The 26,756-nt window shown below is 34.4% G+C and overlaps 1 protein-coding gene across 1 annotated transcript in view; it reads left to right on the top strand.

The window, feature by feature from the left end:
• Nucleotides 1-26,756, top strand: part of MAPK10 (mitogen-activated protein kinase 10) — a 379,461-nt gene that overhangs the window by 342,641 nt on the left and 10,064 nt on the right. Inside the window, exons 12-13 of the mRNA XM_081304841.1 lie at nucleotides 22,741-22,804; nucleotides 25,181-25,258. Coding sequence (XP_081160967.1) covers nucleotides 22,741-22,804; nucleotides 25,181-25,258 — 142 coding nt within the window. The remainder of the gene's footprint in view (nucleotides 1-22,740; nucleotides 22,805-25,180; nucleotides 25,259-26,756) is intronic.

Below are 26,756 nucleotides of genomic sequence, written 5' to 3'. Positions count from 1 at the left end.
TGAACCACAGGTCCTTGAGGATCCGAAGAAGGGTAGCAGTCCTGTTTGAGCTGACTTGAATAGACCAAAGGCAAAGTGTGACTAATCTAACCAGTTTGGGTGGAGAGTGATTAGGGAACAGGGTCAGAGCTGAGCTTGCCCAATATTTCTTACTTAATTAAATATTAGTTTGGGAATTGGAGCCAGGCTGAGTGAAAATTTAATCTCCCTATACTGAATATCCTTAGTTAAACAACCTGACCTTCAGATTCCCAGTGAGAGCCTAACCTGGGAAGCAAGGTAGCACATGTGTAATAATGCCAAAGTCCAATTAAAATAAGCACTGAGAAAATGTAAGCCCAGAATAGTCAGCAGTGTTACATATTTTACTGTTTGTTCATAACATAACGTAATTAATAGAGCCTTAAAAGTTTTATTGATATTACTGTTTACTATTTAATTACTTTAGGGATTATAATTTTTGCCTACAATGAAAGAATTTATAGGAAAAAGTTAACCTGACTGCGTTAAGCTATTTTATTACATCACAGATTTCATGCCCTTTGAGCAGATATGCTATCTGACAGTATTTTATCATCTTCTTATGTGTCATTTTATTGTATATTACTAGATATTACCAAAGAGAAGGCAGATGCCAACTATGCAGGAAATGTGTGTTATTTTCAATCTTCTTGAAACAGACAAATGTAAATTTTAATGTTGCCTATCTCCGAAAATCTCTTCGAGGTAAATATTAAGAGTTTAGAGTCATTGTAGCGTAGTTTTGTGCTGCAGCTCAGCAATTATCAACACTTAGAATATCAACTCCACAACTGTAAGCAGCTACATGGACACAGAACCAGATACCCTGATGAGAAAATAGAGTAGAACTAGGCACAGGATCAGAAAGAACAGAAAATAAATCAGAAGCCTGTGGTCGGCAGGCTCCAGAATCTGGTCTGTCATCCTGAGTAGGAGCTGATACAGACATGTGGACAAATAAGGTAGGACAGACAGTTAAGACCACCGGGGCAGTCAGGAGAGACATGCATCTCAGATCAGAGATCTAAGCAGGTGCATCCCTAAAGAGCATTTAAACAGAGACAAAGCTTAGAATGTTCTTAGATCGCATTGCAAAAGCTAGAGCAGATATTCTCCGAAATTGGCTAATATAAGTAGCAATCACTAGCACTAGAATGAAGAGATAGTTTACTGGATCCAAGGGTGAGCAGTGATAGGCCTGCCCTGTGAAAACTTGAGTCAAAGACACAGAGGAGATTCACTTGCTTCTGAACAGAGGGAGGGGACAAGTGGCGTGGAGTGTCTCCTGCTCTCCTGGTAGTGTCTGCCTTCTGTTGGCTGAGATTAGCCCTGAGGCTGACAGATGAGCCCAGGGGAAATGCATCTCTGAGGGGTCAGCCCCCTGAGATAGAGAGCTGATCATGGATGAGGACATGTGTGGGTATATGCACCCAACGATGTCACTTACTTAGTCATCATTGCCTAATCACGCTGAAATCCCCAAATAAGAGGGAAGTAACCAAAGAACTGAGCACCGACACTGGAGAGAAGACTTTGGAGGTTAGAAGGTTTGGGGGACCTCCTCCGGCACCTCCTCGGTAACTATTTATTTGGTTCCAATATTTTATGATTTCTTGCCAAGAAATACTAACTTGATAGTCCTGAGGGCAGAAGAGCATTTCTCACTGGGGTTTTCACTGAATATGTGTGCTTCCCCCTTTTATATGTTTATGTCTCTCTTCCAGCTTGTAGTGGGCTCAAGGGGAGCCTACAGGATTGTTGGACAACATGGGGCAGTGAAAGGATCCAGCTATCTTTCTTCCTGTAGTTGAGTCTTCCTTTAATTCTACTCTTCTGACAAGTAGGCGAAGTACACTAGAGAAACTTCTGTCATTCTTCCTTCTCATACACTTCTTTCTTACTACTTCCTACTTTGTCTTTTCTTCATTTTGTATCTCCTTTTTTTTTTTAATCCAGTACCTACCAAGCTGTTCAGAGAGCCTTTATTTGTTAACAGCATAGTAATTTATTCCCTGATTCTGTAAATGTTAATGGAGTCTACTCTTTATGTTCCACACTGACATAGATGATGGTGATTTGCAGTAAATTTAAAAATAATAAACAAAAAGTTTTCTGTTTTCATTGAACTTGGTAGGTTTATATTCAGTTAATGGCTAATGGAAATTTTTATAGGATGGAAACTTTTGATAACTTACTGTCTCCTGAAGAAACTTTTTATTTTATTTGATTATTTAACATGTTTAGTATATGATTTCCTGAATGGAAGAGAGATCTGTAATCACATGTACCTCCCAGTATTAATTAGCTATAACTAAATTGCAATGAGAATCCACTAATCTTCGACCAGATGTGCATCAACTGTTTTGAATAATAATTTACACATTATGCACATTTATCTCTACCTATAATTCTTGGACAACTATTTGGTTCTGAATATAAACAGTGATCTGACCAGGTTTTGGTAACTGAAATGCATAGATTATTACTAAATAACAGAAAAAATTATAAAGTTGTTATGTTAACTATTTGGAAAGACTAAATTTATAGCTTAAAGACTCATTTATGAATGCATTGGCTATCTGGATCCTTCAAACAAAATTCAAGTAGTTGAAGGTAGTAGTAGGGAATTATTGTCACTTATTATTACCTTTTATTTTTAATTCTCTAGGATGTATTTTTACAATAAAAGCTAACATTATTTGATTATGAATATCACTTACTGGCACTATTGCATCTACATTATGAATATTTTTTGTTGTATTTCTACTTTCACTATAACTTCATTAACTACTGAATTCTCTTGAATCCATAATAAATTCCCAAAACAACATGGTAAAGAATAGGCTTATAAATATATATAATTATAAATGTACTTTTTATACTCTTTTAGACTCCATGTGTATACGTGATTATAAATATGTTTAATAGATTCTTTTATGCTCAGTGAATATTGATTATAACAGTGAAGTGATTTCTTATCATTTAGAAATGATAAGAAAAATATGAGCTACAGTAATTATGAATTTAATGCATATATATTAAAAAAATTATTGTAGTTGTTCCCTTTTTGGATGTAAGCCACTGATTGACACATACATATGCTTGCTTTGAATATTGTGTAATCGTTTTAATAAATCATTGAGCCTTAGTTTAGAAATGTGTATTAAACATGAAGTACCTAGAAAAGATGATTTATATTAGTTATAAATAAAAACAGTTCTTTGCACAGACTGTCTCTCCCCTTGGGAGAAAGGGATTAAAGTCTTTGTAGTTGGCATTTTCCTTTGGTGAGTAATATCAGAAGGTTAGGGCATGTCTTCAAGACAGTTTATGAATAATTCATCCATCTGAAATTCTGAGAGTACTGTTTTTGTTTCTTGATTTCTGCCACAGAATACAGATTCATGCTTAAAGCCATCAATAGATATTATTTGTATTTGCCATTATTGTGCCCGAAGATGAAGTCAGTTTGCATATAAAGTTTGTTATATAAAATTTAATAGCAACTCAGTAAAATAATTTAAAAAATCAGAAATGTAAAATTTGATTTCTTTTTAAATTTTTTTATAGTTGTAGATGGACATCATGCCTTTATTTATGATTTTATGTGGTGTTGAGGATTAAACCCAGTGCCTCACACATACCAGGCAAGTGTTCTGTCACTGAGCTATAGCCTCAGCCCAAAATTTGATTTCTTTAAGGAATTTTCGGAGAAAATTGAAAACTATGACGAAAGAAAGAAATATCTTATTTTACTAAAATAAAAAGAACTGGTTTCTCTTAACATTTTGTGGATAGAGAAAGCTTTTGTTTCTTTTCATTAAAAGAAAATAAGACCATCTAGTGCCTGCCTTTCTGATTATGACCTTGGATTCAATTACTTGCTTCTTGAAACTATGTATGTGCACCCACTCTTATTAAGAAAGAAAAAGTCTCTTTTATATTTCTCAAGAAATTTGAATCATGTTTATTACCTTGGATTTCAATTTGGAAAATGTATATAAAGTTTTTTCTTTTATATTTGCATCTAGACATATCACTGTTTGATAAAGCACATCAATCCTTTTTTTTTCCCCAAAATCTCCCACTTGGAGCTTTTATGAAGAAAATTTCTTTCAAAAGATTTCTAATATTGTCTCTGGAATTTTATGAATATCAAGAAAAGATTAAATATATATTTTCTTCAGTATTTTCACTAGTAGGATAAACTACCTCATTTCAGTTTGAGGAAAAGCCTAATCGTTTAAAATATTTAGCATATTGGTGATTTTATTTTCATTCTATGCTATGAAATTTTTTCTGCATTTTAAATTTGACAGTAAGACTAAATATTTCCCAAGTGCTCATCACTGGTTTGGTCTATAATTTGCAGGTAGGTCATGGATGACCTTTTGGTTTTAAGAGGTATGTTTTAAGAGGGATGTTGTAATGTGGAGTATCCTTATTCTCTTCTGTCCACTTGCTATCATTTAGATTCTGTTTCTCAGACTAATGTTCCTATGAGTTCTTTTAAATATGATTTCTTCTACTCACATGGAGTTAATAAACTGGCTGAATCCCTCTCTCAGCTGTTCTCTCCATCTGTTCTAACACAAGGACTACCTCTTTGAGTCTTGTGATTTCTTATTATTGCAGCATGCGTCATACTGTGAAAAAGCTAGCGCGACACCTTGGCAGGCTTAATTTAAGAAATAGCTCAGTGCCATCTATCTGTCATGGAAGACCCTTTTAGTGTGGATATGAACTCTAAGTAGGTTTGTTAGGCTCAGAATGTATATATATATATATAAGTGGGAAGAAACATGAGCTACGATGGATATGAATTTGATGCACTCTAATTATGTGCTTAATTATAGAAAGAGCAATTCATATTTTCTGGTTCTCATTTGCTTGGTGAAAGTTAAATGAATGTCTATAATTCCTAATATTTGCCATTTGCAGAGTTTTAAATTTCCATCTGTTCATTGCTGATGTATTCTTTCAGCAGCAAAATTTAAGCAATTTACTAGTTGCCTTCCAGAGAAAATATAACTTCATTACATTTTGCATGCCCAGTGTCTCACTTGTGAAAGTGAAGATATCTTCTGAATCACATTTGGATTATTTTGATGCCACGTATTTTGTTGGTGGGATCTTGTCAAAATGTTTGTTGTAGATAGATTTAGCCTCTTAGAGGCTCCTCTCCCTACATGACTTATAATAGGAATATGTACTTCATGCAGAACGAAGTGCCTTGTCTCTAATTTTAGAAAATTTTTCCACTGAAAAGAAAGATTCATCTTCATTTCTATTCACTGGGATATTCAGAATCTGTTGAACATATCAGGTTGGAAAGCATAAAAAACTGGAATGGTCGAATGGTTCATTCTCAAGACATACCTTTTTCTTTACTAGTGAAGTCTCTTTTCTGATTTTCTGCAAAGCCTACATATTTATTATTTATAAACTCTGTGATTTATAGGCCATATTTGTTCTACTTCAAGCAGAACACTTATTTGGTGGGTAGCCCTGCTTAAATTCCTACATAGTTTTGCTACTTGAAACGGTTTTCTTTGCTCCTTTACTTTCAGATTCAATGCAAATTAATTTTACAATTAAATTTTAACAGAATATTATTTATTTTTAAAATCCATCCTGTACTATTCAACACAAGTGCTTACTGCACCCCTATGTGATGCTGACCCTAAAGTGGAGCTCAAGACTCACAGATGAGGGAATTATTTCCCTGCCCTCAGGAACTCACAGTCTAGCACTCAGCTTTCTTATGACTCCATTATGTTTGCTGCAGGAAATTCAGGGGACTTTTGAAAAAGATTCTGAAATTATAATTATGTCTATATATCCATCTTCCTGGTGATACAGCTCATAAGCTTTATCAGGTTTCTGGAGCTCTTTTACTCCAAATATAATTCTTAAAAATATAAAAAGCACTGGACTCATAGAGAAAGTTTATGTTAAGGGGTCCAAAAAATAGTGATATTTTACTGTTACTAAGTTTATAGGCCTAAGTGAACTTTGACTTAAGAAATTAAGTGCACTTTGTAGAGAATTATAGCTTATTTCCTTGGGATAATTTTGTATTTGTATTAAAAGACTCTTTCATTTGTAAAGATCTTGTTTTTATTTTTAGCAACAGAATGGAAAGGAAAGCAACTGATAAATTTAAAATGCTATGCCTTCTATTTGCACTATTATGATTTTTTGGAAATTTTGACATTATAAAAATAGTTTCCTGATGTCCTAGGCAATTTTAAAATGGCATTTTTTCAAGAAACAGAAATGAACAGCTACTGTGTACTATTTAAGTAGCTAGCTTTTTTACTCGGACTGGGAGGCTTTCCAGGGTTAAATTGGCAGTTGGTTTATAGTTCTCTGGTCACATTATTCTTCAATGAATGATGCAGGTATCATGAGAATGGAGATTCAACTTTCTTCATCTGCTTTTAATTTATTTCTTGTAATTAAAGACGTACTTCCTTTGCAACATACATTTTCTTTGCCGTGTTTGTCTCCAAAAATTTTTGCTTCTCTTTTTTTCTAAGAAGTTGATTAATTCCAGGTGCAGTGTTGCATGTCTATAATCCCAGCAGCTCAGTAGGCTGAGGATTGCAAGTTCAAAGCCAGCCTTAGAAACTTAACTTAGTGAGGCACTAAGCAACTCAGCAAAACCTTGTCTCTAGATAAAATATTTAAAAAGGGCACAGGTACTGGAGATGTGGCTCAGTAGTTAAGTGCCCCCTCCTGGGCTCAATGCCCAGTACCAAAAAAAAAGAAAGAAAGAAAAAGAAAAAGAAAAAGTTGGTTATATTGAGCATTGCACAAAAAAAGTAAAATAACCAAATGAAAACAACAAAAACACTCAAAAGGGCCCAAGTTTTTCACTATGCAGAAGAGATCATAGGGTTAAATTAACCAACCATCTCATTTGAGAAGTTCAGCTTAGAGTCAGTCATGCCATCAAGGTTGAGAGGTAAATTAAGAAGTTTCACATTCTAGGGGAGAAGGGAGAAACAATTAGAAAGGATAATCTTTAATGAGACTGAAAGTGAATGTGTGAAAACAGTTATAAGTTATTTAACACTGTAGAATGTTTATATTTACTTTTTCTTTTAGCCCCAAATAAAAAATTTAGAGATGACATCAGAATGGCATGAGAATTGTAGTAAGACCTAAGACCAAAATTCTTTATGCACTGGAAGTTTGAACAGTTGCAAAAAAGAATCAGAACCAGAACAGGCAGAAGGACTCTTGGGTGCTAAATCTTTGTAACCTTCAGAGTCAGGGAAGAGGCTGGATCTGAATATTCTTCCCAAGTGTAAAACCATTGCTTAGGCCCTTGGGCACTGGTTATATGTGAGAAAAAGGTAGAATGAATTCATTCAACGATGAGGCAGAATATTGAAAAGGTTATACTCCCTTTTTATAAGTCTATTAAAAGTTTATGGTCTTTCACAGAGTATGTGCTATAATAAAATTATTATGGCCCTTTCTAATGACAAGGCGGTTGTAAGAATGATAAAAACCTTTTCTAAAACCTGCCACAGATTTAATATGAGACTCACAGGGTCATTTGTAGAGTAGTGGCCCACAATATCTTGTGAAAGAGAATGGGTTTACTGTTTATGAAAAATACTTTTAGTTGATATCCAAAAGGAACTCCCCATAGTTTCTAATTCCAAGGAGAATCTGATGTCTCTCTTTAAGTACATTTGGAAAACTGAACTTCTTTCATGTTTCATTGAAAGAAGCAATGAATATAATCACTATGCCTCAGGTTCTTTTTCTGAAAATTTCATATCTAAGATGTGAGTTATTTTGGACTTTGTTCAGCAGAAAGCAATTTTGGTGACTTTGTTTCATGACAAATGTGGTGGAGTGCTGTTTTCAGAGTAGAGAAATCTGCTATCACTTCTTTTTCTGAGACAGGCTTGTTCATTTTCCTTGCTCTATTGCCTTGTGATTCCTATTTAATCACAAAGAAAGGTTAATTCCTAGCTAGAATCCTTACACAGAGACGTTCTTAAATAATTAGTAACTTCTCCTCAAATGGAAAATTTAGCTATAATCTAAGCAAAATATTAACTTGTAATTAGTGAGTTTAAAATATGGATACACATATTCCAGCTTTTCCAAACCAAGAGTTTTCAAGCATCGGGAGAGGACCAAGCGCTACAGTGTGAAGACAAAGGTCATGACACATGAAAACCATTCACTGTCAACAATCTGGACTCAAGGTCTCATCATACTTTGAATAAATTACTTTGATTTAGTTCACCTAAATTTATATAGTAATTCAATTATATACCACCACTCAGCCTTCATTATTTCAAAAGCAAAAATATGTAGTTCTTGTTATTCATAATATAATTGATAGTTATGTGAAGATGATTATAACCACTAATTGTTTCCAAATTAGTCCTTGAATTGTTTCACTAATGGATGAAAAGAAAAGTAGGACAATAGTAATTCCTTATATCTGTATGATGTTCTCTGTGACTATGCTTGTTTCTCAAGCTTTTTTCTTCCCCAACATACCTGAGTGGCATAGTTACCAACTCATCTGTGTTGTTAAAGCAAAGATTCCTGTTGAGATGTGTGGGGTGTGTCAGATGCCTGTGGGTCCATTATTAATTGGAAATAATATCTCACCTTCAGGTGATTGTGCTCCACCTCAACCTCCCAGCCCCAGAGCATCCTTGCCCACCACATGTGCCTTAGAATTTTTCACTCTGGGAGCAACTTGAGAATGAGTGTTTTGCCACAGTCACATTTGTATCAGCTTTTAACTGTATTCCTTAAAGAAAGTAGGGTCTCAGAAATATTAATGACACTCTTGAATTGTTCTCATATTGACTCATATGTTTTATTTACCTTTCCTACAGTGTTCCTATTCTCCATTATCACAGCAAAAATAACCTTATTACTTGGAAAATACTAACCTGGGTATTATTGATCTCATTTTACAGAATTTTAAAATGATTTTACCTAGACCCACAGCTAAAAACTAAGGTTCTAAGCCTATGCTCATTTCATTGTATCACAAATCCTTTAAAAATTCTATTTTTCTATACAAAGGAAGTATTTCAATAATTTGAATATTGAAGAAATTTAAAATAGAAATAAATTTACAAAAATATTTTAATGATATTTTAATTTTTAATGATAAAATCATTTTGTATGTTAATACATAAATACTTGTATAATCTGCCAAATGTATTGAATCCATGTCACTATAAGAGGCAGTTATTACCAGATTAGCAGAAGTCTTTACACCTGACTAAAATATTTTATTAGTCCAAAACATTGATGTCATATTCTAAACTTTTTCAGAGAGATCAGTGATGGGACGAGAAAATAGCAAGATTTGAAATGAACAAAAATTATGCATTTTAAAATTAGTAAATATTATAAAATTGAAAAACTTATTAATATATCTGAGTTTAAATATGATAGTACTCCTGTAAAAGTAGTAAAGTTTATTTAAATCAGTTTACCTGAAGCGAGTTACTTATTCTGTACCTGTTTCTGTGTTCACCATGGATTCATATCCCAGGGCTACTCACTGATCCTAACTGATGAAGTGTGATTTCTGTGGCTAATATATCTAGGATAACTCATTATTTATTCATGTGATGGATATAGAAGTGCCCCAAATCCCTTTCTCTCACTTACTTTGTGTCTGTAGGACAGTGTTTCAAATGTCATGTGGCATTAATGGGCTGACTCAGCAGTATCTGTGATACTGTGTTGTGTTGATATTTAACCTAGAACCTTTTTCTAGTTTCTTTTCAGCTCTCTTTTATTCTATAACATCTTAATCAGGCTTACATGTCCTTTATCCTATGGAAAGAAGGTCTTATAAGAAGAGCTATTGCTTCTCAGAATTTTAAATTAGCTCTTTTCCTTGAGAACTGTCCACATATCATTATGTCACATATTGTTTCCATTCGATCCATTTTTGTGTTTATCTCCCCCAACTCTACTGCTCAAAGTTACTTGGCAGCAGAAATACAGTTTTATCTACTGAGTGCAGAGAACAGAAAGCAATGGTGGATGCATAGTGTATGATCAATGAATGTCACTTGAATTGTATTCCCCTGTGCTGTGCTGAGCACTTCTTTATGTTTATAAAAACCTTTCTCATATACAATCTTGTTAAAACCTTATAAAAACTCTAGAAAATGATCATTATTCTCAACAAATCTTACTGAGATGACCTTCTAAATAAGTACTCAGCATCTATCAGTCCATACAATCATCTCTGCACATATCATGTAATAGTCTCTCATCTCCCAGCTCCACTATTGTCCTTTGTGGTCTTTGCTCTAAAGTGCCTCCAGTTTTCCTTTTAAAATGTGAAAGTCACATAATTTCTCAGCTAATACGCTCCAGCGAATTCTCATTGTATTATAGTAAAGCTCCAAGTACTCATCATGGCTTTCAAGGCTTGATCTATTTCACTGCTGTTCCAAATTATAGTACAACCCTTAGTAAGAAAGGTGTTTGATATTCCAAGTCAGCATGTACACACACACACACACACACACACACACACACACACACACAGCAAAACCTTCATATCTTGATATTTTTGTCACATTCTTGGTTACATTAGTAAGTACTGGTAATAATGAATCAATCTTTTTATTTTTTTCATGAGGGCAGTGTAGAAAATATTTCTCTACTTCATTTTGCCCCTCCTTACTTTTCTGATTTTATTTTCTGTTTTCCCCTTTCCACTCTCCTGAGTGTATTGGCCTTTTTGTTTCTTCTGACCATGATAAGCAAGCTTCTCCACTGATGTCTTTGCACTACAATTCTTCTATCTGGAACATTCTTCCCCTTTTAACTACATGGTTCCCTCATTACTTCAAAAAAACTTTTGCTCAAATGTTACCTTATCGAAGAACTCATCCATGATTATCCTATCTAGAATAACACTCTATTATACCCCAGCTTCTTACTATTTTCTCTCAATATTATTAATGTTTTATATTATATCTCTTTTAATTGTCAAACTCATTTACTAGAGTTAAAGATCCACAAACAGAGAGACATCGACTCTTTGGGACATGGCTCTATCTGAAGTACTTAAAACACTTCTGGATCCTTAAAAGCAATATAATCAATATTTTTTTAATTTCTTTTTTCTTTTTCTTTTTTTTAGAGGAGGAAAAGTTTATTTAAGGGCTTATGGTTTCAGAGGTCTCAATCCACAGACAACTGATTCCATTCCTCAGGATTCCAGGTGAGGCAGGAACAAAATGACGGAAGACTGTGACAGAGGGAAGCAGCTCACATGGTGATCAGAAGGCAGAGAGAGAAAGAGAGGTCTCTACTTGCCAGATACAAATATATACCCCAATACCAGGCCTCCAATTCCCACCTCCTGCAACTATACCCTACTATTTCAGTTACTGGTCAGTTAATCCATATCAGGGTATAAATTCACTGATTGGGTTAAGACTTTCACAACCCAATTATTTCTGCTCTAAACCTTCTTGCATTGTCTCACATGTGAGCTTATGGGGAATACCTCACATCCAAACCACAACATTCTGCACCTGGCCACCAAAATCTCACAACCATCTCATAATGCAAAACACATTTTGTCCCTTTCCAAGAGTCCCCATAGTCTCAACAGTTCCAAGACTGCTCAAAGTTAAAGTCCAGTCTTCTCTGAGGCTCAACACAACCTCACATTGTGAGTTCCTATAAAATTAAGGGCAATCCAATATCAAAAGGTACTAAGTAAATGTTTCCATTTACAAAAATAGGGGCATAGAAAGAAGGGATAGGACCAAAGCAAGACCAAAATCCAGCTGGGTAAACAAGTCCTGTAGAACTGTGTCTGGAATCTGAAGCACAAGGCATAATGTCCTCTCCAAAGGGCTTGTGTAGCTCCGCCCCTGTGGCCTTGTTGGTTGAAGCCCAAGTGGCCTCTCTGTTGGCTGGTCTCTGTTCAATTCCTACAGCTTTCCTAGGACACGTCCCACCTTACTGGCATTTCTTAATTTGGGGGGTCTGCACTGCAGTTTCAGCTTTCTTCTCAAATCTCCACAACTTGCCTTCTCAGGGAGTACCTGCAGGGACTCCCAATTTGCTGCACTTTGCCTGGCTTTCGAGGCCTTCCTTTGAAATATTGGTAGAAGCCTCCACAACCCGCTTACTCCAACATCCTGCATTCCTATAGAACTAACAACATGACGTTGATGCCAAGATCTTGGTGCCATCTTGAGCAGTAGCCAAGCTTCCAGAGACCCTGGCTGCAGCAGCTTCTGAATTTCTGGGTGGCTGAGCATGTTGAAAAAACTTCCTGGCCACCTTGTGCAAGAAGGGTGCCCCAATGATCTCCAGAGAATTCTTACCTCTACTTTCTTGAGCTTTAGATGATGTGCTTATGGCCAGATCCTAAGATGCCCTCAAGCCATCTTTCTTACTGTCTCTTCACCACAAGAAATGTCTTCACCATTTCTTTAGTGGCAGCAGTGTCTTTAACAACTCAACTTCCTTATCACTAGTTTTACTTAGGCCATTTAAGTCCATGTTTTCCAAATCTTTTTGTTCTGCTTTCTGTTCCTGATTATCACACATACACACACACACACACAAAAAAAAAAAAAAAAATTGGCTAAAAGTCTTCAGCAAAATCCATGCCACCGTCTGAATGCTCTGTTGCCTAGAAATTTCTTCTACCCGGATTAAGAAGTGCATTGCTTTTAAAATCATCCTCACTGAAGGTCTCAGGATACAGGCAAAATTCAGATAATGTCCCAGCTAGAAATTGGCCTCTAGTCAATTTCCAGTAGTGTCCTCCTTTTCCTCGAAACCCTTCTTAGCCCTGTCTTCTGTCTGCAGTCCTGTTGGCATTCTGGTCTTCTGAGCTCCCAGCAGAATCAGCCATTTGCTTACAATAATCTAAAGCATCTCCAGCTTATACTGCTAAGCATCTCAAAATTCCTCCCACCAATGCCAAAAAGCTCAAAATGCTTCTGAACCACATGGTCAGGTTAGTCACAGCAATGTCCCCACTCTTGGTACCAGTTTCTGTTTTAGTCAGCTATTTCACTGCTGTGACTAAAGGACCTGACCAGAACAATTGTAGAGGAGGAAAAGTTTGTTTGAGGGCTCACAGTTTCAGAGGTCTCAATCCATAGACATTCGTCAGGGCTCCAGGTGAAGCAGGACCAATATGGCAGAAGAGTACAGCAGAAGGCAGCTCACATGGTGATCAGGAAGCAGAGAGAGAGCTATTTTTTGAATTTTAAAGGTACATGGATATTGGTGGTGTTTAGCTCCTGGACTAAGATTGTGTGGCTAATATGTATATCTATAAAGCTGGAATCTGTTGGTTTGTAAAATTAATTAAATAATTTCAAACATATCATTACTTATTTTATCTTTTTACTGACAAATATATCCAAATTCATATATGGTGCATGTTTGAACACAGTAATTGCTCTTTGTTCATTTATTTGTACTTATTGAATGTCTGCTATGTATTACATAGAGTACTAGACATTGGTGAAAAAAAGCTCATTATTTGCTCTTGATTATTTTTTCCAAATCTAGTGAGAAGACAAGTAAATGTTGAATAATACATAGTCCAGACTTTAATCATATGAAAGAATCACATAGAAAACTCAATTCAGTAATGTGAGTTAGAAAATGCTCCTTGGAGGAAATAGTATCTAAATGGAATAAAAGATAAAGCAGGAACTATCCAAGTGAAGAAAGATAGGCAGAATAAAAGGTATATACACAAATTCTAAGGTCAAGAGAAGGTTGGGAGAATTGCAAATCTTTGGGGGTAACTCAATGAAAAAAGATAAAAATTATTTGGAGCTGGAAAGCAAGAACCAGGGTAAAGGCATTTCTAAGAATTGTTATAGATGGCACACTCTATCCTAGGGGAAGGGAAGCCATTTACTAGCAAGTATAATAGTATTATCAGATTTTAGTTTCTAAAAATTCATTCTGTCTGCAAATTAGAACTGGAGCAGAGACAAGGCAGGCAAAAGGTGAAGGTATAGATCTTTAGTAACATACATTACAGCTGTTGATGGCCAGAGAATAGACGTGGAAGGATGATTCATGAGATATTTAGAAGCTAATAATCTACATGCATTGAAATTAATCAGACCTGAGGCTTGAGGGAGGTGGAATTTAAGAATGACTGAAAACATATAGTAGTTAGTTAATAAATACATGTTAAGTGAATTAATGAAAAAATAAAAGTTTATGACTTGGGTGCTGGGTGATTTGTGGCATAAGTCATGAGACTTTTTAGTTAAAGAACCATAGAAAATTTTAATTTCTATGGAGGAGTAAAGAGATTTCCATTTTCAGGACATGACTAAATTTTAAATAGTATAAAGTTAACAAATTTATAACCTAATACCTGAGAAAACTAAAGAATAGAATGAAAAATTAGGAAAACTGAATTTAACTTCCTTGTCAAACCACTGAAGCATTATTTAATTAAGATTTCTAATTACACTCAGTTCACATTATAATTCAAATTTGCAGTGCTAGCTTTCAAAAGTTTCCCTGGTCACTTAGTGCTATGATGTCTCGAAGCAACATTAGTACTTTCTGTATAGAATGCATTACAGTGCAGTGCTTTCAAACTTGCTAGTTCTCAAGAGAGGTTTGTTGAATTAACTTATATTTGTCTTGTGTTTAGAATTAGTTTTCTGTTGAATAAAGCAGTAAATGAAACAATTTATTGCAAACTGAATGAATTTCCCGAGGTCACTCATCTTCTAGTACCAGGGTCCACACAGTTAAGTAGCGATTACTGGACAAAGTAATCTATTACTCCTTTCAGGAAATATATGACTTATTCAAGAAGCTTAGAGGTTCTCATTGCTCACTTTGCCTACAGACTTCACTTGATTGTGACATATAAATATTATGTTTTCTTTAATTGTGATTCACAAATCTTTTTGTTCTATTCTTTAAAATATAGAAAACACTTTACCAAAACTACATATCATTGAAGGCAGAAAAATTTTCTTTTGAGTGCTTTGTCTTGCCTCAATGGAAATGAAGTATTCTTAGTAAAAAAACGAAACTTGTGTTTACTAATGTGTACGTGCTTAGAATAAAAGTCTTAATATTGTACATTATGATTCCTGGGTGATTTTTAAATATTCATATGACCAGGCCTCACCCCAAAACAGTTAAATCAGAATCTCTGGGGGTGGCATTCAGGAATAAATATTTTTAAAGCTATCAGTTGATTTCAGTTTGTAGCCCTAGTTGAGAACTCTTGTATTAGAGCAAATTGACAAATGATGATCTCACCTTTTAGTATCCTTTACTTAATTGATCTTCTTTTTTTCCCAAATGCAACCACAAGGTGGCAGCATCACAATACAATGCACAACATGGAAATTTTGTGTATACACTAGTTAATAGCATTTTGAGGATCCCTCCAGCCAGAGTTATCATTAACTTTTTCCCTCTGCTTTTCTGTGTTGATTATTATGGCTGTGAAACTTTTAAATGTACTTACTTAAATAGATTAAATTAGGACGAACTATCTTATAAGCCATAGTTAATTGGAAAAATGCAAAAATCCAGGGATTTTGTATTCAGGTAGATTAGGGTTTAAATATTGTCTCCACCACTTACTGATAGACTGCTTAATCTTTTTGTGCTTTAGTTGCATTTGTGCACCTCTTAAAAGAGAAGGATGGTCATAAGTACCAAATGAGATAATACATGAAAATCAGCTTTGTAAAAATTGGTATTAACATAAAAAATGTTGAGGGGAAAGATAAGAGTGCTGTGATAGAGTTAGTTACATAGAGTCCAGAAAAAAGGGTAAAGTACACTTGTTGGTAGTCTTTCTTTTCTGCATGTGGTTCTCTTTCTTTCCTGTGTATCTCCTGTTTCAGTTTCTATTGGTATGTTCAGTTTGTTTACAAATAAACATTCTCTTGCCTCTTTAATTTCAAATAACAAATAATCAAGGCAAACATTTTGCTTTATTACATTTTTGCTTTTAACAGTGGAAGTAGCTTTTACCAAGTCCCTGTAAAAAGCTAGTTCTTATTTAATCATAATTACCCTGTTTTTCTTCTCAAATTGTAAAACTGTTTCCTCTAAAATTGCCGGTTGTCTCTGGTGTCACATTCAAGGGAAAATGGCTTCTCATGTATCTGTCCATTTGGATAGGTTGACTCCCCTCCTTCATGACACCTCTTTTCATTTCCATGGGGACAGTATTCCTATTTTCCTTTAGCTTCTACTGATGGGTCTGAATTGTTTCCTCTTCCTGTATAATTTTGTTTTTCAGGAGTTCTTCCCTTTTATCCTTAATTTCTTTAGTCCTTAGCAATCACCACAGCCTTAAATTTGAGTACCGCACTTGACTCAAATCTATATAGTCTCTCATATAACTTTTCTGAGTTCCAATTCTATAAATCTAATAGTCACTGGGATTCAAATTGAGATCTCAAAATTAATGTGTTGAATATTGGACTGCGCATGTCTCCTAATCACAAGAAATCTCCTCCTCCTCCTTTCAACCTGTGGGACTGCTTTACCCAGATGACTGAAGCAGGTCCTTAGGAGGCACTTGATGCTGCTCCCTCAGCCCCCTTCATCTCCAAGCTGTCAAAGCTGTCAGTTCTGCACCAGTAGTAGCACCACCTCCCCTGCCCCCAAACACAGCAAAACAGAGCAATACTTTTAGGAGGAAATAGTCATCTCATCATCCTCATTTCTTACCTCACACTGTTTTTATATCTTCTTTTGAGAATTGTCTGTTCAGATGTTCTATACATTTTTAATCAGATTATTTGATTTCTTTCTATCAAGTTGCTTGAGTTCCTTATTATTGAATATTAACCCCTTGTCAAATGCACGGTTTGAGAATGTTTTCTCTGATTCCATAGGTTGTCTCTTTTCTGGTGATTTTTTTTTCTGTGAAGAAAACTTTTTGATTGTCCATTTTTGCTTCTGTTGACCGGGCTTTTGGAATCCTATCCCCCAAACTCGTTGCTCAGACATGGAGATTTTCCCCTAGGTTTTATTAGTTTTTAGGTTTCAGGTCTCAAATTTAAGTCTTAAATCTATCTTGAGTTGACTTTTTAGCTGACTTTTAGATATATTTTGAGTTGATATCTACATAGGATATATGACAAAGGTCTAATTTCACTTGTTTGCATGTGGAATCCCAGTTGTTGTGACACCATTTATTGAAGCCACTGTCCTTTTCTAATTGGGTGTTCTTGGCTCTTTGTCAAAAATTCACTTAACTGCAGCCAGGCGCCTTGGTGCACGCCTGCAATTCCTGTGGCTCAGGAGGCTGAAGCAGGAAGATTACGAGTTCAAAACTAGCCTCAGCAATAGAGAGGCTCTAAGCAACTCAGTGAGACCCTATCTCTAAATAAAATACCAATAGGGCTGGGAATATGGCTCAGTGGTTGAATACCCCTGAGTACAGTCCCTGGTACTCCTCCCACCCCCCACAAAAAAATACACTTAACTGCAAATGTGCAGAATAATTTTTGGGATCCCTATGCTGTTCCATCAGTCAGGTCTATTTTTATACTGATATGATGATGTTTTGGTTTATTATTTATTTGCAATATATTTTGAAGTCAGGTAATACGATGCCTACAGATTTGTTCATTTTGCTCAACATTATTTTTATCCAGGTATGATCTTTTGTATCTCTATATGAATTTAAGAATTGCTTTTTCTATACCTGTGAAAAATGACACTGGATTTTGATAGAAATTGCATTGAATATGTAGATTGCTTTGGTTAGCATGGACATTTAACTATTAATTCTTTTAGTTCATAAATATGGGACATCTTTATTTATAGTCATGTGTCACCTAACAATAGAGATTTATTCTAAGAAATGAGTTTTAGGCAATTTCACCATTCTTTGAACACTATAGAGTATACTTAGTGAAACTAGATGGTTTAGATCAAATGCTCAGTATGGCCTCTTGATATGATCAAGAGACAAAATAAACATGAGGTGTATAAAGTTGGTGATGGCCTAACTATACTATTTTACAGTAAAAATCTTTTGTGAGTGTAAATTCCAAAATAAGGATAAAAGTATAGTAACAAGAATACATAAACTGATAACATAGTCATTTATTTTCAAGTACTATGCACTGTACCTAATTGTATGTGCTATAGGTTAATTTACAGTGATATCACTATAAACAAAAGCAATATGTTTCATTATAATGTGATAAGAACTACAATGTTCTGAGTGGTAGGAATTTTTCAGTTTTGTTATTATCTTACAGGACCATTGTTGTATATGTGGTCTGTGATTCACCAAGTTATCCTTATTCAATATCTGACTGTATTTGTGTCTTCTTCAATTAATTTCACTAATGATTTATAGTTTGCAGTGGATAGGTCTTTCACTGCCTTGGTTAAATATATTCTCAAATATTATATTATTTTTGCAACTATTATAAGTGGGATAGTTTTCTAAATCTTACCTGTTTTAGGATAGATCATTGTTAGTGCATAGAAATACTACTTAGTTTTGTATGTTGATCTTATATTCTGCCACTGTACTGAGTTGTTTAGCAATTCTATCAGTGTTTGGTGGATTGTTTAGAGTTTTCAATATATAGAAGTGTGTTGTCTTCACAGAGGGACAATTTAACTTCTTCCTTCCCAATTTGGGTACCTTTTATTCCTTTATATGGCCCTTATTGCTCCAGCACTATGCTGAAGAGAAATGCCAAGAGTAGGCATCCTTGTCTTGTTCCTGATCTCAGAGGAAAAGCTTTTCACTATTTATCATTGAGTATGGTTTTAGTGGGTTTGTCGTCTGTGGCCTTTTATTGTTTTCAAGAGCCTTTGTTGAACATTTTTATCATGAAAGATGCTGGATTTTGTTGAATATTTTCTCTGTCTCTGTTTAATATTTGCCTGATTTTGCCCTTCATTCTCTTAATGTGGTGTGTTACATTTATAGATTTGCATATGCAGAACTATCCTTGCATTCCTAGGATAGACTCTTCTTGATTTGGATGAATCATCCCTTTGATATGTGTTGTTGAATTTGGTGTGCCAGCATTTCATTGAGAACTGTAGCATCTATCTACATCAGGAAAATTCACCTGAATTCTTGTAGTGTCCTTGTCTGGCTTTGGTATCCAAGTAATGCTGGCCTCATAAAATGTTTTGAACATGTTTCATTTTATTCAAGTTTTTGGAAGAATTTGAGAAAAATCCATACTAATTCTTGAAATATTTGGAAGAATTGAACTGTGAAGCCATCTAGTGCTAGACTTTTCGTTGACAGGAGACTTTTAAATTATTAACTCAATCTCTTTTCTTGTTATTGATCTGTTTAGGTTTTCCATTTCTTTGTGACTCGATCTTGATAGGTTATATGTGTCTAAGGCCCTATTAATTTCTTCTAGGTTAGCTGATCTGTTGTGATGTGATTGTTGATAGTAGTCTCTTAGGGTCCTTTGTGTTTCTAGTACTTTATGTATTCAAATTAATCCCTCTTTCTTTCTTCCTTTATTTAGCTTCAGGTTGGTCAGTTTTGTTTATCTTTTTAAAAATTAATTCTTGGTTTCATTGTTTTTCTTTTTCATCTCTTTTGCATTTATTTCTGCTCTGGCCTTTATTAGTTCCTTTCATTTACAAACATCAAATCTAGTTTGTTCTTCTTGCTCCAATTTCTTGAGGTACAATGTTAAGTTGTTTATTTGGGATCTTTGTTGTTATAAATTATGAACTCCTTGAGTTTAGTAGTGAAATTATTTATCTTTGAAATATCAATTTCTAATGTAGTCTGGAATATGTTATAGGTATACAAGACTATTAATGAATGAATTTAATATATGAGTAAATTAATTCTAAAATTTGCTAACTCACATTGACCATGTATTTGTTCATTTAATTGAACACATTTATATAATTATGTCAAGATAAATATATAAAATCTGTACTAAATTATCATTTATGCCTTCCATATGAGACAAGGTTCAATTTCTCCAAGAATTTTAACCAAGGAAATAAAATCTAAATCTTCAAAATACCACAAAAATTGTCTCCGTCTCTTAAATAATATTAAATGTGATAAAGATCACAAACCCTAATAACTCTCCAGATAATCCCCATCTCTCTTCATTTCTGCTTCTTATTTGTTTTTTATTTAGGTTGTTTATCAAGCAAAAGATTCCATTCTATGTAATAGAGTGGAGAGAGAAAACATCTGAGTAATCAAACACCAGATTTTCTTTACCAGATGGTCAGAGAGTGTTATGTACTGTCACATGCTAATGATTGCTAGCCACGCACATAAATATGTGTGGGTGTGTGTGTGTGATGGCATTGCTCTCTTTGAATTATCTGTCAACTATTTTTTTATATTGTTGTATAGAAGACATCTTTGTGTGAAAATACCCTTCCACTTAGGTGATATTTGCCTCCTTTCTTTAAAACAGAACACACAAAAAAGGAGAAAAAAAACCCAAATCTGAACTTATCTCTCTTGTACAGAGTGCCTTGAATATAACTATAATCACAAGTATGTTTAAAACATTCCTCTTGATTTATTGAAAGGAAAAGTCTTGGATTCAGTGGTTTTCTTTCTCTCTGTGTAGTTTGATCGTGGTTAGAGTCTATGTATTTCATGCTTTATACATCAGCAACAGCTGTGTGCTGACGCTCTAAGAAAAACCTCCTCAAAATAGCTTTTTTCTGCAAGCAGAAAATGACATTGATGAACTTTGGCAGGAACTGTACTCTTGAGCCATGTTTAATTTTGAAACTTCAATGGAAAAATACACTGCATGAGGAAGCCAGTTATACAGGATCCAGAGCCTGATCTATTGTTAGGAGAGAGGTGCCAACAAAGCACAGAGCTCTGCGGGTCTGAAAGCTTGTACAAACTGTCCCTGTGGACAAAGCCGTTTGGATGGGGACCTCACCACAGCATTACACATTCTTAGGAAGAGGTACAGCAGGAAACCTGCCACTTGGCAAAGCATCTCTCCAAAAACAGAGTCTGGCTTTGCATCAGCTGACTTAGATAAAAGTTTCACAACATTTCAAAAATATCTTCGTTTTACTTATTTACTCATTAAATCATCCTATTCCTATAATTTGAGAGTCCTTTATAGTTTGAGGTAGAAGGACCTACCTCAATGAAGTCCTATGCGCAACACCTGATAACTCCAGATCCCTTATGGTCAATTTGTGTGTTCTCAATAGTGCTGTGGAGAAGGACAAAGGTCTTCTTTTGTTTCTTTGTCAGTGTGCTGATGACTGCTGAGTAGCACTGTTCAGCTAGCTAGTCACATCTCAACTTCAATAGTAGTTAAAGTCTTCTGCCCCCGTAGCTAGCACCGGTGCTAAAGGAATGTTTGCTCCATCAGTAGTTATTTCTCAATAACTCAGTTATGCAACTTGCCTCACCACAATTGGTCATAGTCTTCTAGTTTCATGTCCAGCTACATCTTCAGGATGTGAGCTGCCTCAGTCTGCCAGAGCTATGATGAACATTTGGGTTCTATCATTAGTCGTGCTACCTGAGATTCTGAATGCAGTAAAGAGGGGATACTGTGGCACTGGGCGCTGTTCATGAGCTAGAGAACCTTTCACAGAAGCCAGAGGGTGTCTCTAAAAGTCTAATCTAAAGCCTTTTTTTTTTACAATAGCCATTTTAGAGGGGTTCATTTTCCAACAGGTGTGAGTCACTTTTATTAAGTAACTCTCAGTTTCTTGTAAAACTTATTGCTTTTGGAATGTTGAACAAGGATGAATTCTAGGTTCCCCATCTCATGTGCCAGAATTTTATAGCTCTTTTCAGCAGGCATTCCAATGTCAGCTGGTGCAGATCTTCTGGCCCATCTTTTCTACCTCAGAGTGACATGCTTTTCCAAGAGATTTTGTTTTTCTTTCTATGTCTGTTGGTCTACCATGTTAGATCTCTCTAAGTCAAATATTAGGAAAAAGAGATTTGGGAGTTTGATAACCTCCTTTCTTGAAGGCATGTAGGTTTATGAAAGTCTCTCCTTTTTTATATCTGAACTCCACATAGAAAGAGGAGCTAGATGACTTTATAAGTTAGACTGAGGCTCTGTCACATCATTCCTCCCAGAGATGACTAACACAGGGACCACTCAGGGACCGACTTGCAGCTTTATATGCCTAAGTGAGGAGATATTAAAACCATGTAAAAATGGGGCAAATAGCTACATACAAAGGTAGCTTATATTCCAAGAACAATAGTTAATTTAATCTAGACATTTCTTTATATTGGGGACCAGAACCATGGTCTATTTAGAGACATTATAAGCCTTTCTTCAGAGAAAATCTAAAAATGGAGTAAGATCTTATCATTCTGGGAGAGTTTTAGCAGGGGTCTGTTATAGGAGAGGAAATAGCAATTAATGGGTCCTTTAAATCAAATGTTTTATTTGCTTTATATATATTCAGCCATTCTGAATCAGAAAATGTTGGGAAGTGAGTTTCAGGATTTGGGTTCCATTGCCTTATTTAATCAGCAGCAAATATTGTAAGAAAAGTAAATCTTCCATAAGTTTTGGAAGATTTTAACTTCTGAACTATGGTACATATCCCATAGCTTAAATTATATTGAGATCACCACCAAAATTGGTGAATAACAAGATATTGTCCTACATGTAAGACTTTAGTTATGTTTGCATGATTTTTCAAAATTTATTCTTTGTTTTTATTCTGCAGCCTCCACCTCAGATATATGACAAACAGCTGGATGAAAGAGAGCACACCATTGAAGAATGGAAAGGTGATTCTAGTACTGCTAAATGGGTATTTCTTTGTTTTAGTGAAACAGAATAAAGAAAGCAGCTGATCCTTCCTAAATCCTATACTAATATTTTTTATATTTTTGATATCAAAAAATATCAAGATTTTTTCTTGTAAAACAGTTTGGTAAAAGAGGATTTTTACACTGCTATCTTAGACCACTCAGAGTTCCTAAAACTTCATCCATTTTTTCATCTTAATAGCAATATCACATTTGCTAAATAATTAATTAATTTTGACAACTTTTTAAATAGTATTGACTATTGAAGAGTTTATCATGGTAGAATTCAAAATTTCAAAGTTAAACTTTCCATGTCTTATATATAATTATCTTATAAAACATAGAATTAATATTAAGTTTTAGATGTTTTTAGACTTTACAAAGTAAAAATAGTTAACATATGAATTAATTCACTGTATTTATAGAACATGAGTGTTTAAATAGAAAACAGTGGCTTACTTCTACTTAATAAATTTTTTTGAAATTTTTTAAAGCAAAACTTCTCAAAAATCATACTGAATCTTCAAGATTATACTGAGGTTGAAATGAAACCACAAAACACAGCAAACATGTAAAGAATTGTTAAATTAATATGAATAACTAAAAAGCAGAATAAATATGAGAAAAACCAAATGCAAATTATATCAAAAGATCAGATAAAAATGGGAAAAACATACAAGGGATATCTGAAGGGAAGGAAATTTTGAGCTTTTTCGAAGGTATTAATAAACATAAAATGGGAAAAGGAAAATACTAAATGGGATATATAATAGAAAAACAAATAATAGAAACAAACAACAATGTTATAAAGAGAGTTAAGAGATTCTACTAGTGAAGGGTTCATGTTGGTGAATATGGAAAAATGAGCTTATACATAACATGAATCAGTAAGTATGACACCAGATAGTAGATGGGAAAGGTTTGCTTTAATCTAAGTAAGAACAGGAAGACATTATTGGGGTTTCATGAATAACAAAGTGATAGGGTATAGACATTATTTGAAGAGGACATAGACTAAATTAGAGAAAGAAATACAATCATAAAGGATGACGATTGTCTAATTATATGGCATTACAACCAAGAATGAGTAGGGCTGAATGATTTTTAGCAAAGGAGAGAAATAAATGAAACCAGGTATGGTGGTGCAGGACTGTAATGCCAATGACTCAGGGGCTGAGGCAGGAAGATCACAAGTTTGAGGCCAGCCTCAGTAACTTCAGAAGGTCCTAAGTGACATAGTGTCTCAAAAGAAAAATAAAAAGAACTTAGGATGTGGCTCAGTGGTCAAGCACCTCTAGATTCAATCTCTAGTACAAAAAAAAAGAAAAAGAAAAAAGAAATGAAGATATCCAAATTTAACTATAGCAATGAGAAACCCCAAAATGGATGCCAGTTTGGAAATGAACAAAATAATTTTTTTTGTATGTTGGATTTTAGACATGTTTAGATTTACAAATCTAAGATATGAGTCTGGAAGAAAGTTTGAAGTACAAGATAGAAGTTGTAAGGATTGGTAATAATTTAATGTTATGAGAATTTGTGCATTTCTTAAGGTGTAAGTATAAAAGAAAAGTAGGTGTTCAAACACAGAGCCATTAAAATGCTCATAGATAACAGTAGAATGTATCAGGAGTACCCTCTCATCCCGCCCAAAGATGTCAGAAAACATGAGTATTTTACATATATTTATTGAATCAACTGGTTTGAGTACATACTTTTTGCCAGGCTTTATGCCATTTGCCCAGAAATATAGAAATAGAGGAGTAACAGCCACAAATAAGAGTGAAATTATGGCATTTGTTGGTAAGTGGATGGAACTGGATAATATCATGCTAAGTGAAATAAGCTAATCCCCCCCTCCAAAAAAAAAAAAAAACAAAAAAAACAAAGGTCAAATGTTCTCTCTGATTTGTGGATGATAACTCAAAACAAAGGAGGTTGGAAAGGGAATAATAGAAATCCATTGGATTAGACAAAGGGAAACAAAGGGAAGTGGAGGTGGAGGGGAATAGGAAAGACAGGAGAATTAATCAGTCATAACTTTCCTAGCCTTGTGTTTATATACATGACCAAGGTAACTCTACATCATGTACAACCACAAAAGTAGCAGTCTAATAAGTTATACTCTATATAATCTGCCAAGCTAGATTCTACTGTCATGTACAACAACAACAACAAACTATTGCCTAACCCTCACCCCCACAAAAAATAATAGAGGAGTAAAGGGATCCCAGTTAATTTTTCTAATTTGTTCAACCCCATGAAAATGTTATTTGTAATTAACTAATAAATTTCTCTGATTAAGGAAAATTTTGTTTTTTATACTGTAATAACATGAATAAATGTTTCTTACAGAACTTATTTACAAGGAAGTGATGAGTTCAGAAGAAAAGACTAAAAATGGCGTAGTAAAAGGACAACCTTCTCCTTCAGGTACTCACTCTCAGTGAATAACCAATTAACCAGTACTTGGGTGCTTTCTTTGGTTCTAAGAAGGGGTTGCAATCAATAGCATTGCTTACAGAGTATATGAGCAAATATTGCAGCACTGTTTCTCTATGATTTTAATTTAATTTCTTTTGATATTTGGTGTGATATTCATTCTGGATTATATTGTTTTTAAGATAGTAATGAATCCTGAAGAATTTTTGTTAACATGGACTGGTTCAAGGGTAAATGTTCCTAGGAAACAGAGCCAGAAAGCTCTTTTGATAACCAATTCAGTGCAGAGGTCAGGAATCCCACCAGTCAAGACCTCTTTCCTCATTCATTCTCAATGTTTGGACTCTCCCCAAACTTGGTAAGACAATAGTTGAAGCATCTAACAAAATGGGCTATAATTAAAGCCAGCTTGGAAAACCTTTAGTTTGCTATCTATATAATCATATATCTATATAATCATATATATATATATATATATATATATATATATATGATATACATTATTATATATATGTGTGTGTGTTTATCTCCTAATGTATGTTTTATATATAAATATATATCAATATAACATATCTATCTATAGCTAGATATAACATATATACATATATATGTGTGTGTATATATATATATATATATATATATATATATATATATATATATATATATATAACTGGTCCTTGCATTGTATTTTAAGACTACTTGAAATAATTTACTTGCACTTATTAACAAGAATCTACTTTCTCCCTAAGGCGTGTGTTCTGAATATAAAAGTTTTAGAAAATGTGATCATTTGCTTTTAGCTTTAAACTACACTCAGCACATTCCAGCAAGGATGTAGGCTGCAAATGACTAATTTAGAGGAAAACTGATTTTTTGTTCTACCTTTAACAAACAGGTGTAAAAAGATATAAGATGAATTAATAAATTACATCATATGCCTTTTTAAATAGCTAATTTGCACCTATTTCATAGCGTTCTCATCCGAAACTTTGAAGCAATATCCAATTCGATCTCGTCTCCTTTCCTCAGGGAGGGCAAAGGGAGTCAATGGAGTTGTCCCCCACTTTGCCCTACCTAATCATTCATTCTAGAACCTGGATTAATATAAATCTGCAAAAAAAATTCTAACTTTACTGCATGTTCTATTTGCATCTGATTAAAGAACTCAAAGATGCCTTAAGATGCCACTTGCTAAGGCAAAAAGACTCTTCTTTAAGAATTCCCGTAATGACTAGAACATATTTCCCAATAGTCATCCCATAACTACCTTGTCCCAGGTGACTTTACATCTTCCCAAGGAATAGGATCTTTCCATCCTGTGTTTCCTACTAGTCCTTGTCTTTTAAATATTGGACCTCTCATCTTATTATCTCATATTGAACATACGTTTATTGAGAAAATTGAATTCATTCACCTTTGTGTACTGGATAGTGCCTGAGTATTGTGCCATGAAATAATAGCATCTCAATAAATATTTATTAATTTGAAA

This window comes from Spermophilus citellus (assembly GCF_964194105.1).
Source record: "Spermophilus citellus genome assembly, chromosome: 8".
NCBI lineage: Eukaryota > Metazoa > Chordata > Mammalia > Rodentia > Sciuridae > Spermophilus > Spermophilus citellus.
Note: the sequence above shows the minus strand (reverse complement) of the source record. Positions and strands in the feature narration are given on the sequence as shown.